Here is a 14,107-nt window from a genome sequence, read left to right on the forward strand (position 1 = left end):
CGCTGGCTTTGGTGCTGTGGGTAAGTCATCTCAGCACCCGGTCCCTGCTCCTGTTAGGGCGAGGGGGAGGATGGGGCAGGGAACCCAGTTTTCTTGCTGGCAAGAGGGACTCAGGTGGTGCCGTTGATGCCGTCACAGGACAGCCTGGCTCTCCGTGGAGGCACACAAACCAGTTTTGCATACGGCTGCCGCTCTTCTCCCAGGCTGACAGGGGTTTGGGATCTTGATCTCCGTGCACTGCTGTTCCCTGCTGTCTGCTGCAAGTGCAAGTGTTTCATGTGCCCTTTCTCTGTCTCTGACTTTAATTATCCCCAGTTACTGTGATGCCAGGACTAGTGGGTAATTTCCACGACGCTGGAGGTCGGACCCATCAAAAGTAAAGTCTAATCACTGTCTTCAACAAAGAGATCTTTCTTCCAGTTATTTGTCTGGTGTCAGGCAGTTTTTTTTTAAACAGATCCAAAACAAAACCCTTATTCAGTTGGTGTTCACACAAAGTTTTGCCATTAATGATTTACAGCAGGCCAGATTTGGGCTCCAGTTTATTACAGACCTTCTGTCGCGAAAGACCAACTCCTGGTTTTCCTGTCTTCGAGAAAGTTGAGATTTTTTGGGTTTTAAATGCTACCTCAAATGAGCCCTCTTTAAAATACACGTTCTTTATAGAGCCCTCTTTAAAATACACGCTCTTTATACGTTAAAGCAGCAGCAAGATAGTGAAGAAAACTTTTTTTTCATCCGTTTGTTGAGTAGTTGCTTGCCATTTGCAGCTCCTGCTCTGAGACTTGCGGAAATGCTTTGAGGGGATGCCAGGCAGACCCTTGTTGTCTCCACCTCCACACAAGGCCATCCAGGAACCTTTTTCCCGGTTGGTGTCGGCACGAGGGGACGCGGAGACTCCAACTTTCGCTCTTGGCTCAGGCTGTTTCTCGTTAGCGCTGCCGGGGAGGCTGTGTCTGACGTGGGAAGGGTGCAGGGTGTTTCAGGGCGAGGCGGGTGCTGCTCAGCTCTCCGCGGCCTGGCCCCAGCGCCGCGAAGGCCTCTCCTCACAGCTTCTGCCCCTTTCCCGGCGGGCAACGTGTTTGTAGGAGCAGGTGGCATGTCTAACGGGGGGGAAAGGCGAGAAAAGAGCCTTGCGGGACGCGCCTTTCGTGGAAAAGCACTGTTTTGTAGAAGAGTGGCTTTGTGAAACGTTTGTTTCGGGGGGAGGAGGAAGGCAAAAGCGAACCTCCGCCCGGGAAGAGAACAACCACCCATCATCCCGGGGACGGCACGAGGGGCGGCCGGCCCCGCGCTGAACTCCCAAATCCTCTGGAGAAAGGCTGCTTTTGGAACGCGCAGCGAGCCATCTTCTCCGGCCTGCCCGGCCGGCTGTGGCGGAACTGCTCCGGGCCGGGGGGGGGAAGAGAGCAAAATAACGAAGGAAGCCCCGAAATGCCGCTTCCTCCCCGGCCAGGTGTACCCACGCGCGGGGCACGCCGCGGCGGGACGCTGCGCCCTCGGCTCCTCCCGGGGCGGCGGGTGCGGGCGGAGGATCCCAGCCCCCTCCCCGGCGGCGGCGTGAGGAGGAGGAGGAGGAGGAGGAGGAGGAGGAGGAGGAGGAGGAGGAGGGTCGGCTCCAGCGCCTCCCCCCTTCCCCGCCTCCCGCCTCGCCGAGCGCAGCGCCCCGAGCATGGAGCCTGCCTGAGACGCTCCGTGGGCTCCGGCAGCTGCTGCGGCGGCACAACATGGAGGCGGCGGCCCCGCCGCTCCCGCTGCTGCTGCTGCTGCGGCTCCTGGCCGCCTCGGTGCTGCGGTGCGAGCCGGGCTCGGTCGGGGGTAAGCTCGCCGGGGCGTCGCGGGGCCCGGCTCGGCGGGGAGGCGAGCGCCGCTGTCCCTTTTGTTGTCGGACTTGGGCAAACTTTCCCCCGCGCTCCGCCGGGAGGGCGGCGGGGAGCGGGGCGGGAGCGGGGCCCGGCGGGGCGGGGGGCGCGGGCCGGGCTCCCGCGGTGGGGGGGGGGGGGGGGAAGGACGCGCACATGGACGGGACGGGACGGGGCGGGAGGAGGACGGGAGCCTGGATGCGTCCTCCCCCCCGCGCCCCAAACCGCTCCTCCTCGCCCCCCTTTTCAGCAAAAGGGGGGCGCAGGAAGAGGAGGCCTCTCCTCCCCCTTCCCTCGGGCCGTGTCCCGCCGGGGGCTGAGGCGGTTTCCCCCCGGGGGTGGCTCAGGTAAACGCGTACAGTTGCAAAGAGAGAGACAAAAGTGTGTCGTCCCCCCCCCCCCCCGCCCCGTCCCCACTCCCGTCCTTCCGCCGTCCCGGGCAGGGATTTCTCCGGGCTCTGGGGAGGCGGGTGTCGGGTGTCGCTCACCGAACTCCGGGCAGGGCTGGGCGGGGGGCAGGCGGGGGTCGCCCCCCAGCCCCGTTTTAAGGCTGTAGGCGGAGGGGGGGGGGGGGGGTGGCGGCGCTGCGGCGGGAGGAACCGGCCGGAGGCAGCGGCGGGCGGGGGTCGGCCCGGCCCGAGTCGGGGTGCGGGGGCCCGGCCCGGGCCCAGCCCCGCGGGCGCTGCTGGAGCCCGGTTGCCCCGTGCCGGCGGCGCGCTGGGCCCCTCGCTAACCCGCGCTCCATCCCGGGCGCGGAGCCTGACCTCTGCTTTGCCTTTGCAATAGAGTTTCGAAGCGAACGTGCCGGTCCTTTAAAAACACGGAGAGACGGAGGCCGCCCTCCCGCAGCAGCCGCGGGGAGGGCGCCGGGGTCCGCCCCCCAGCCCTTCTCCCCGTGCCCTGTCTGGGGCCCCGGTTTGTACCGCCGGGAACGGGGGGTCCGGGCTGCGGCTCGGGGTGCGCTGCAGCTGCAGCTGGTCGGGCTGAACACATCACCCCGGTGCCTCGGTGGGCTGGAGCCTGCGGGTTGCGATCTCCTGGGCAGTTCAGAAAACTCGACAGCGGGGCCAGGACCGTCGGAACGTCACCTCAGGGCCTCCTTTATTAGGCCACCCACCCTTTCAAACCCTCTGTAATTATTAGAAGTGGCATTTCGAGCAAAAGAACTGACCGGCGTCACCGTTTTGTGTTTTTAGTTGGAGTTTTGTGTAGGTGTCTGTTGTGCCTTGCTTATTCTGTCAGGATTATCTGAAAAAGATGCCCTTTGCATCTCAGGACGTACCTTCTCTGTACACACTGCCTCAGTCTTTTAAAAATGTTTCAGAAAACCTGAAGTGGGGCTTGCTCCTTTCCGAACACTTCGGTTTGTGTAAAGCTCTTCACGTTCCTACTTGACTGAATGAAGCTGTGTAGCTTTAGGGGGGAAAAAAGTCAACTTGCAGGAGTCTTGAATGAAGAGAGAACAGGCTGATAGTGTTCCTTGAGGGTTTCCTTACATTTACTTAACAGACTAATAGAAAGGAATATTTTAAAAAAGGGATAGCTTTGCATTTGGAACTCGTAGGAAAGCAAGAGTTCACAGCAAAACTAAGAAATAAATTGTAACTTGGGAGTTTGGTTTTCAGTCACCTCATTTTAGAGACAGTGATTCCATTAATACAGTCTACGTTCTGTATCGATAGTCACCTTCCTTAGCACGCACGGAAAATCTCGTCTACAAACGTACCGTTTTTTCGTAATCGGCTAAAGAGTCTTGGTTATAAATCTTCATGATGTTGCTTTTGTTCTGCCTGCTTAGTAGGAAGGTATGTGATTCTTTTGTTAGGTTGATCTCGATGGGACTTTTAAGGACAGGTCATCCGTCCTTTTAGAAGGAGCATGGATGTGCTACGAGAGGCTCTCCATGTTTTTAGTTCCACTCCTGAGAACCCCCACTCTGTACACAGATGCCTAACTGTAAGGGACTTTTACCTCCTAAAAGTATTTTGATGTGCTTATCTTACAAATATGTAAATACATCTCTGCAAGATTGGGGATGTGCTGGAACTTCTGCAGTGTCAAAGCTCCTGTGAAGTTTGGCGTGGTGTAATAGATTCGGAATACTTTGGCTGTGAAATGATTTTGCTGTGGAGCTCTAAGTCCTTGCTCGAAATGTGGTGGTGTCAGGAGTGGTTTTGTTTATGTGGCTTGAAATAATGATAAACCTGTTTCAGATATGGGTTAGACTTGACTCTCCTTTCGCTGAGATAAGACAAAATGATCATTGCATTTGGTGCTTCCTTGAAGGGAGGGATCTCTTGCCGGTGCAGAGTATTCAGGAACGAGATGGGTATGACAAGGGCCTGTTTTTGTCTGAAAATATTTTAAGTTCTGAATGTTTAATACTGCCCAGCGAGTGCTTCATGTGCGGCTCTTAAAACCTGGAAGTAGTTGAGGTAATTCTTGTTTAAGAATCATCTCAAGCAAGAATTATTTTTACTTAAACTCACAAAAGCTTGGTTAGCTGTTGCTTGTCGTGTACTACACCATTTCCCAAAATTGTGAGACTGTACCTTAGTTTTCTTTAATGGAACAACTATTTGCCTGATATTAAGAACCACAAGATAGAGAAAGGTGAACAGAGAAGTGTGACAGGATGGTTGCAAAAGTTTGAAACTAGGGATGCAGCGTGAAATAAAAAAATGCATGGGAGCACAACCCTAAAATGGCTTTTAATTCATACTGGTTTTCCTGCGATAACCCAAAGCTAATGAAACGTATCACTATGTTTAAATGTAGAACGTAGCAGGAAAGAACACTTGCTAATTTTATGACGGGGAAATGTGCTATGTAGGAGTCCTCGACTGCATTTCGGTGCCATTTCAGGCAGGCTGTCATTGATTTAGGGGGCTGTTTTCCTAGTAACTACTACTAGCATGATGTGAGGGTCTGTCACAAATTATGGTCATAAATCCTCTTGAAATAGTGAGGAAATACTGAAACTCCAGCCTGACTCTGAAGATTAAGTTGATACTTTCAAAGCACTGAATCTTCTCTCTCCGGACAAAGGAAAATGGCTTTAACTGTCTTTTAGGTATGGTGTGTGAATTAATTTGTTACTATTTCATTTTAAATTAAATTCATTTCATTTTAAATTCATTTTAAAGCATCCAGAGGTGCTTGAAAATTACTCATACTGTAGATGTGTCTGTAGTACATAAATCAGCGTGACACACAAAGTCAATACTCAGAAGAGTGTGAACGTATTGCATCAATAGCCCGGTGTAAATTCCACCACTCCCTCTTGCTATTTTTGAACCTTTTTTTAATCTCAGCTGCTTTAACATTTATCTTAAGATTTTTTTTTCACTTGTTTATAATGTAGTAGTTAGTAAAACAGGCCATGGGTTTTGTTCCAGCTGTAAATTTTCTCAGTCCTGCCTGTTTCTTGAATAAGGCAAGCCAAGGTAACTTTTTAGCAAACACAGAGATTGTTTCTGGGAACTGGTTATACTTTATTGGTATGGTAAGGTCTGGCAGCTTAACAACAAATAAAGGTTACAAAACCTCTCCTAGAGTATAGATGCACGTGACTTAGAAAGAGTGTCCAATGTAACTTTGCTTCTAGTTAAAATTTAGCCGGCAACGTAGAGTTAAAAGTAGTTGTCTCTCTTTTTGTCAAAGCAGAAATAAAAGAAATTTCACTATTTGTGATGCTGAGAAATAGCTTCAATGACAAGGTTTAGTTTCATGTTAGATCAGTATTTTTTGTGAACATACTGTATTGTATGAAAGCAACCTGCCATCTTGAGGTGAAGAACAATAACTAGGTTTAAATTCCTCGTTAAGAAAGAAGCTATTGTAGGTAACTTTATCGTCCTTCATTCTAAGAAATCCCCTTAATTTTTCCTTATGTCTTTAACCCAAGAGCTACTAAACATTCAGAATGTTTGGCTTTTGTAATTCAAGAATTTCTCATGGGAGTTGATACGGCTGAAAAAAACACTGCCCTGAGAACACTCGAAGGAAATAGTTGTTATTTTCTGCTCAAGACCTTTGTGAAGCACTCAAATAGCTCTCAACCTGAGCCTCGAGGGAAGAACGACGGTAGAATAAGTATGCCCCCGGTTTACGGCACGGGCCAGCAACGATGCAATTCTACTGTGCGCAATGGAGTCAGCATTCTGTTTAGAAATTTTGAGGCATGTGGATTATTTCCTTTTTCACTGTGTTGCTTTCCAACAGGACGTGTCCAACAACACTGCAAGTTCACTTATGGCAGGAGCAAATAATTAAGATATTGGCCGGGGATGCTGGCTGCCCAGAACCACGTGCTGTTTGGACACTTGGGACTTTCTGAAGACGTCAAAGATGTGCCATCTCCTGACAGCCCACAGCTGGGGTTTCTGAACTGGAAAAAGTACTTCTGGAGAGTTCTACTTCCATTAAGTTAGGCTGTGGAAAGTCTCATGATAGAGTCAAGGGATATTTTGAGCAGCTCTTGAGATTTTGGGTGATTAAACAGTTGTGGTGAGAGGAGGAGAGAAAATGGGAAGTATGTCCCACAAAGTATTCTTCAGTTCAGTTGTTTGTTAGGAGTTTACAGGCCAACAATTCTTTTGGTTCCTTCTCTCTTGGAAAAATCAGAATGGGGAGCTCACCAGCATTTCATCTTTGTGGTTTCTGTTTACTAAAGATTGAAAATAATCTGTTAAACCACAAAATTCTACTGAGAAGCTCCAAAGAGCGTAAAGAATGGGTGATGGGTTGGCAAGGGTGTTGAGGGTCCATGAAATAAACAGGATTTTTAATTTAGCTGTTGTTTCCTTTACTCTTGCTTGACTCATGCTTTGCCTGCCAGCATAGGCAGACGTAAGGCGTCATTTTGTATTGATGTTAAATCCATGGGCAACTTTTGCAAGGACGCCGGTAAATTGACACTTGCTTGATTTAAATGGTTTCGTTTGCTCTGGATGACAAAAAGGGTTAAAGCAACTGAAACCGCTGTTAAACCGATAAATACTTTCTGTGAGTGTGTTGTGTTAGCTTAATGGGGACAGTCTGCTGGTGAGAAGGAATTTCTCAGCTGTGAATCAGCTACAGAATTGTCTTCATTTCACAGTATGAAGGTTTACTGCTATTGCAATAGACGGCACTGACGGCAGATGCAGTAGTGAGTTCCTGGTACCTCAAACGTTGGCATATGTATTTAAACATGTCCCTGCTTTATAATATAATAGTTGTTGAATACTGTTTGGCACTTTGGCTTTTTGAAGCGCTGTGTGCGTATTACCTAATTCTGAATATTCTGCTAACGTAGCATCTATTATTTATGTTTTATACATAAGGAAATTGAGCTTCCCCAGTTTAAATTGACTTCCTTTAAACAGTAATAAAAGTTGTCTTTATGGCAGGCAGAATGAAGGTTTTTGAACTCTGGTCTTCCTGTTGAGGCTATAGAGGTAAAACAGGTAATTGTTCAATAGAACTATGAAGTGTGCTGTTCCTGAACTATGGTGAAAAATGATGCAGCTGGAGAAATGAAGTTGCAAGTGTGTGAGGTTATAACTCTCCCCTCTACTATGAAAAGGGGAAAGATGGAAATGGTATTTTTGTCTTTGGTGTGGTTATACAAAGGGCTTGATTTTCAGTTTTTTCTCGTGGATTCTTGTTAAAGGGCACGTTATATCCTGCGAAAGTGCAGTGCTCTTAATTTGGTGGCTCTGTCCTTCTCACAGGACCCCTGTTAGCTTGAGTTTTGTCTGAGAGGGAGATGAATGATTGAGTTACTTACCTTGACATCTCTTCATTTGGCTCAGGATTTGACAACATCTTGCGAGGGCGCTTCCAGAGCTTCTCTGTTGGGCCCTTTCTTTAGGTTGCCTTGAGCGTATATTGACTTTAATTTCACCGTGTTGTTGCATTAAACGTGATTCATTAAGCATTTATTAATATGTCTTTTTGGAAGTGGCTTGTTACACATGGTAGTAAAGGTGATAAATTAGCCCTGGGGGGACTCTTGATCCTGCAAGAATTAGATCGGAGGTAGGAGGTGGCAGTAAGTGAAGACAGAAGCTTGACCTCTTCTTTCTGCGGTGTTTAAAAGTCAAAAAAAAAGCCAGAGAGTGTGAGAAAGTGTTGTCTGCTTCATGTGTCTAAACCTCTTGGCAGATGGGGAGGAGCTGTGGATTGAGTGGACCCGCTTAGTGAATTTCTTGGCTTTTGGGTTTGAGGATCAAACAGTATTACTACAATGTGATTTTGTAGCTGTTCTTTTTCTTTTCTGCTGTTCAGTGCTGGTTTTAACTAAATCAAAAGGAAAAGGAGTGGAGGATCTGAGAAAACGTGGTGAAAGCATACCGTGCTGCTATAATCTATGGGTTACTGCTATGTCATTTGAGAACTCTTATGGAATACTGTATGTACTGAAGCCATATACTCCGAGTTTTGAATTAGGCACAGGTTGTGCCTAACAGCAGTAATGCACTTAAATCTTTGTCGATAACTTCAGCATACCTTCTGTGGAAATTGCAGTTTTACTTGGATTCCAGATTTATGGATGCTTTGTCCAGTCCTTCTACTTTTTTTTTTCATTCATTTTGCACGAACGCATTCTTTTCTGTTCCTCCAAATTAAAACTGTCCTAGCTGGACTTCAGAAGGAGGGGAAAAAAAGTGTTTAGAAATGTAATTAAATGTTTGGGTTTTTTAAATGCAAAACGTCACATAATAGAAGGTGAAGTTGCTTCCTTTTTATACCTTTATAAATTGAGATGGAGACATACCCCTAAGCCTGCCTGGTGTACTTGTCCTATATGAATTAAAAACCCAACAGGACAGAATGCCTAAGTGACAATTGTTCTTGTAGATCAACCAAAACAAAATGCTTTCGTGAGACTTGTATTGCTTCGGATTAGCCAGCGCGTGCGGTGTCCCGACCTACAGCTGCACTTTGTTATGCCACACTTCTGCCGTTCTCTTTTCTCTAGATAATTAAATGAAGGATTGGGTTTGGCCTTTCTGTAAGAGAGAAGATGCATTTTCAGTGGACTCACTACGACAGCGGTGGTCGGAAGTACCCTGTTTTTATTTTGTACGTGCTCCTGAGGTACAGAGCTGGGCTGTGCGTGGTGTAGGTAAGCGTTCTGCAGGTTTCCCACCGTGACAGATCTCTGGGAGCTGATGCTGGCTGATGCCACCTGAACCTTTGTTTCTTTGTAGTGTGGATTTTTTTTTTCTTGTTTCTCAGACTTCCTAAATAACATACTCCTTACGCCTGGCTCTTCAGGTAAGACTGAAGGGTATTTTTTGTGACATTGAAGGGGTGGTTTGCAAGCTACTTCGCTGTCGTGAGGTTTTGCTCTATCTTGCACCCTGTGGGGTGCTTGGGCACTTTGGTATGTCTTTTTCCATCAGCCCATCATTCCTAGGATGCTATGTAAGCTCTGGGGTATTCCCGTGTAACCAGACTTTGAAGGGGCTGCTGAGGGTTGAAATTTCAGTGCGTCGAATTTTAGAAAGTCTGATTTCTCTAGCTTTGGTTTTAGAAGTGGTACATACTTGGTACTTGAGGCGATGTGAAAGGCCTTGTGTCTTTATTATTGTTATTGTTCAAGGATTATTTCTGAATAATTGGTAAGGGACAGTTGCTACAAGTTTTTGGGTAGGTATAAAAATAAATTTTTGGGGGCAAAGAATGGTTGCTTTAAAAGGACAGTCACAAAGCCCTGGCATTTGGAGTAACCTAGGAAACGTTGCTGCTGTGTATTTGTCTTCAAATACTGGTTTTAGTTCAGTCGCTTAGACCAGTGTCTTGGTGACGCCACGAAAATACATTCTGAAATAGAAGTATATTTGTATCTGTTTTACGTTTCATTATGGAGGAAGAGAAAAAGCAAGAGTTTGGCTCGTGGATAACAAGCTGTCTCTGCTGATGACAGTGAATAATTCAAGGAGGAGAAGGAATGAAAGGTTATGAGATTTATTCTCTGATGTGTAGCTATAGGGGATATCTGTATAACATACTTAGTTTTCTTTCTGAGCACTTGCAGCTTAATACAACAGCCAGAATGCTGCTTCTTGAACTTCTCAAAGCAGCAGAATTTAAAAACCAAACCTCTAATCCTTTGTTTTATAGAAGGTGTCACCTTTGACCACTGAGTCATAAATTACCCGGTGTTAGATGTGTATCGATCACTACTTGCATTGTGCATAGAGTTTAAAGGAGCTTTGGAGGCTTTAATTTGCGTAGCTAGTTATTTCAAATGAAGTGTGTCTTACTTATGAATTCATATCTCATTTAAGGAAGGTCACTCATGGCCACCAAATTGCCTATTTTCTCTGTCACACTTTGTTTTCATTTCAGTAATTGAAAATTTTCTGGTTCTAGAACAATTGAGAAGCTCAGAATAGAGTTGCCTGCCCTGTAGGAATGAATTTTGACATAAAATATGATATAAATGGTATAAATAGTTTTTCTCTTTCTTTGGATTTTTCTCTGATTGCTTCCCCTGCTTGCGAGTTGGCAGCTTGAAGTATCATGTGTTTAAACATTTTTTAATTTTTTTTTTTTTCCCGAGGGGAAAATGTTTTAGCCTCAGAAATCTGTATTGGTGACTTACCTGGATGTGACTTTTGCAAAAGATATGAAAAAAAATTAAACTGCTGTATTAGTATTCACATTCTCAGTCAGAGCCAAGAGGATGAAAATGCACACGGGTAGCATTTTCCACTTCGAAGATCTGCCCAGCTGTGGATGATTTAAAAAAAAAAAAAGTCTATACATTATCTGCGTCTTCAGTAGCTGAGTGAAAGAAATCTGTAGTTATGGAGAATTTTTGTCTGTCTGGGTTTTAACAGCATGTTTTTTACTGTCTGGATAAAGTTGACTATTACTTACCCATGTTCTAAAACTCAAGTTTGCATGTGTTCAAGTGGTAGAAGGTGTATACTCAGAAAGAGTTACAACCCAAAAACCTGTATGAACCTGGATTTTCATCTCATCTAATCTTTCTTCAGCACCCACCCCACCCTGAGCCACAACACCCCACTACGTTCGATGTCAGCTGTGGCTTTGGAATCCGTGCAGAGGAGGAGAAGGTTTTCTATGATGCCATGAAAAAGGTGCATTTTTCAATTGCAAAAGTTAGATATGGTGACTATTAGAAGGAACCATGCGCCCTGTAAAGAGTCGGGGAGTATTCCTGGAGACTTTTTTTGAACGGAGTAAATCAACTCTTACGGGAGCTCAAAACTTAGTTTCTGTGAATATTGTAGCTAATGGTAGAATTGGGAGAAATCCACACACACCAGCAAAAATTTAAGCGAGCATTGGGTGATATCTGCAGTCAATGAACCATTATCTGCAGGTGTTCTGTAAGAGTTGCGGAAGAACAACTGAAGTGAGCTCTGTAGCTTGCGTGCAGAACTAATCCATACCATTTGAACTTCGAATGGCGTGCTTGACGCTTAGTAAGTGTATTAGCAGTCTTCTGCTAGATCTTATTTGCCTAATAGACTTTGACAAACAAGTTCTACAGATGGTTAATATTTTCAGAGGAATTGCTGCCTGTTCACAGCCAGTTTGTGGCCAAAAATGTGATACAGGTTGTGATTAATTTTCTCTCTGAAATGTTTTCATGGCTGTGGTCGTTCCACTCGTCATTACCATCACATCTGACTGCAACTGAAAAATGAAGTGCTTAGCTAGGAAGATTTTGAATTTAAATTAAAAGGGCAGAGAGTTGGCCATGGAGTTATCCTGGCTACTTTTGAACTGCCCTTCCTCTGTCAAAGCAACAGAAAACATGTTGGTCAGGATTGGGGGGTGGTAATCCTTCTACTTGAAGGAACCCTGGCTGGTTGTGACAAAATCCCTGTGTTAGATGCCTGTTAATGCCGAGGTCATTCTGCTCTTTGCAAATTTTAGTGTTTTAAAGAGCCTTCAAGACATTTATGGGAAGTGAAGCCATTTTACATGAGCCAGAGAACTGGAAAATGCCTGGATTTTGCTAAGTGACAGGTAGTTACTTGGGGTTTAAATGTGCTACCAGCCCACTCGGTTCCCCAGAGCAGACAGATTTGCTCGTAGTTCACAGAAGTGCTGACCTAGGCAGAAGTAATCTCTTACAAGGTCCTGGCTAGTTTATGCTGAAGGGTGTGAGATATTTGGGGGGGGCAGTATTCCACATATGTAATGTGTGAGTGTGTGTATAAGACGTATGTATGTTCCTATGTGCTTAGACACTTGGTTAACCAAGTTTCTCCTGCTCGGTTTTCTTCCTTTCATTCTAATGGTTGTGTTGTTGAATAACCTTCCATTTCTGAAAAAAAACCCCCTGCTTTTTATGTGGACTTTAACTCCTGATGTTAGATCTCAATACATAATTTTAAGGAGGAAAGTTTTGCAGTCGCGAGGTATGGGACGGGAATTCAGTATACCTGGATTTGGTTTTGGTGTTCTTACTGACGCATGCCCTTACGACTGTGAACTCCAATTTCATCTGAGAAAAGGTGACATATAAATGGTCTCTCTGAATGCATCTTGGAGTGTTTTACACAAGAAGCACCTCAGAGTAATCTTTTCCTATACATACGCTTTTAAAATAACCTTCTAGTAATAAACTTGCTTTGTTTGACTCCATTGTATTGGTCTCTCAATGACTGGTGTTTCACAGAGAGAAATGAAGCTGCAGACTAACAGAATGGTAGGTAAAGTATCCCTGAAAAGGTAGGGCGATGTGTATTTTGTTAATCAAAATTGTATGCCTGATCAGTTTTCTGCACTTAAATCTTTGATCTAGCATAACCACTTCCCATACGTTTTGCAGTCTTTATTTTACAATTTCTGCATGTTGTATCCTTCTCCTGTGTTGGCAGTATTTCTTGTCAGCTCGAAATCTCTTCTAGGCAGGGATCTGTGTATTGTTTTTCCTTTTACCTGCTTGCTTTGTGTTGTGGTCGTGTCCCCCCCCCACTGTCTGAAGAACCACGATTGCTAAAGGCTGGAATGTCTGTAGGTGGGTTATTAAACACAGTGGTCAAGACGGCTCTTGGAAACTTGTTGGGTTACTTCTCTAAGTAGGGTGATGAGGCAGCATCATTGAATGGAAGGAAAAAAAAAAAAACCCAAACCAAAAAACCAATCCCAAACCACCCTCCTATTTCTGGCCGTTTGAAGAGGCTGCCTGCTGTCCCCTTAGCATGTGGCTCCACTAACATTGTCTGCCCATGACGGAATTGGTAAAACCGGAGAAGCTGCAACTTAGCCTGTGTTTGAGGATTGCTGCTTGGCATCCAGCCTAGTGCGCAGTGGAGAGAAGATGAGCAGGTAGAAGTACTTCACGCTTGTGACCGTATTATCCCTCAACTTGCATGGTCCAAATTAAGGTCTTCATTGTTGTCTGCAAAAGATTACGTGATTTAGGATTCATTTACCTTGGGCATTACCACCTTGACGCGTCCAGCCTTTCTCCATCCTGCTACAGTAATTGCAGCTCACGGAAAATAACGCTGGTTGCTGATCCCCAGGGTGTGGAACTCCTGGCATCTGGAGATAGAGCACATCTGGCGCTGGTCCTCAGAGGCGGAATTCAGCCAGCCCAAAGCTTATTGCATGTGGGGAGTGATGCAAGTGACTTGTTTTCTCTGAACAATGGCTATGGGATCTTTGTAAGCATTGGCCTCTCGCCTGGTTATTTTGAGTTGGTTTTGTTGTTGGGGTTTTTTTTTCCCCTGAGGAAGTCTGTCTGCAGTGAGGGAGGATGTGGAGTACTGTAAGTTCTCCATACAGCTGCTCGACCCTCCAAGCCATACTTGCTCCTTGACGCTGGTGCTCTTACATACGCAAAACGCGCGTGTAAAAGCCGCTGTGCCCATCCAGAAGGCACTTGGTAGATAGAGGTAAAGATTCTGGCATGCCTTTTTTGTGCTTTTCTGACTCCTAGGATTCTGTGGAGTCAATGTTGCAGGAGCACAGAAGAAAGTTTTCTTTTTAAAGGAGATGTACTGCAGTCCCCAACTTTGAGGAATGTTCTTGGCACCTCTTAGCATCACCTTCCTTGTACAGATTATAAGGCTTTTATAGGGTAACAAAACTTGCTTTGTTTGAGATAGATTTTGACTTCATATTCTAACAGCTATTCCACAATTACTTCCTCAAGGGTGTTTGTATTTTGGAACGGTTTCCCCACAAAGATCTGTTCTGGAATACTTTATTATAGTCCTTTCTCAGTCTTAGCCTTGGAGCTCATTTCGTACCGTAGGGAT

At 45.7% G+C, this 14,107-nt stretch overlaps 1 protein-coding gene across 1 annotated transcript in view; it reads left to right on the forward strand.

Annotated features, from left to right (window-relative positions):
* The first annotated feature begins 1,727 nt into the window (after positions 1-1,727).
* Positions 1,728-14,107, forward strand: part of LRP5 (LDL receptor related protein 5) — a 170,334-nt gene continuing 157,954 nt past the window's right edge. Inside the window, exon 1 of the mRNA XM_059826158.1 lies at positions 1,728-1,818. Coding sequence (XP_059682141.1) covers positions 1,728-1,818 — 91 coding nt within the window. The remainder of the gene's footprint in view (positions 1,819-14,107) is intronic.

This window comes from Gavia stellata, chromosome 17 (assembly GCF_030936135.1).
Source record: "Gavia stellata isolate bGavSte3 chromosome 17, bGavSte3.hap2, whole genome shotgun sequence".
Classification (NCBI taxonomy): Eukaryota; Metazoa; Chordata; class Aves; order Gaviiformes; family Gaviidae; genus Gavia; species Gavia stellata.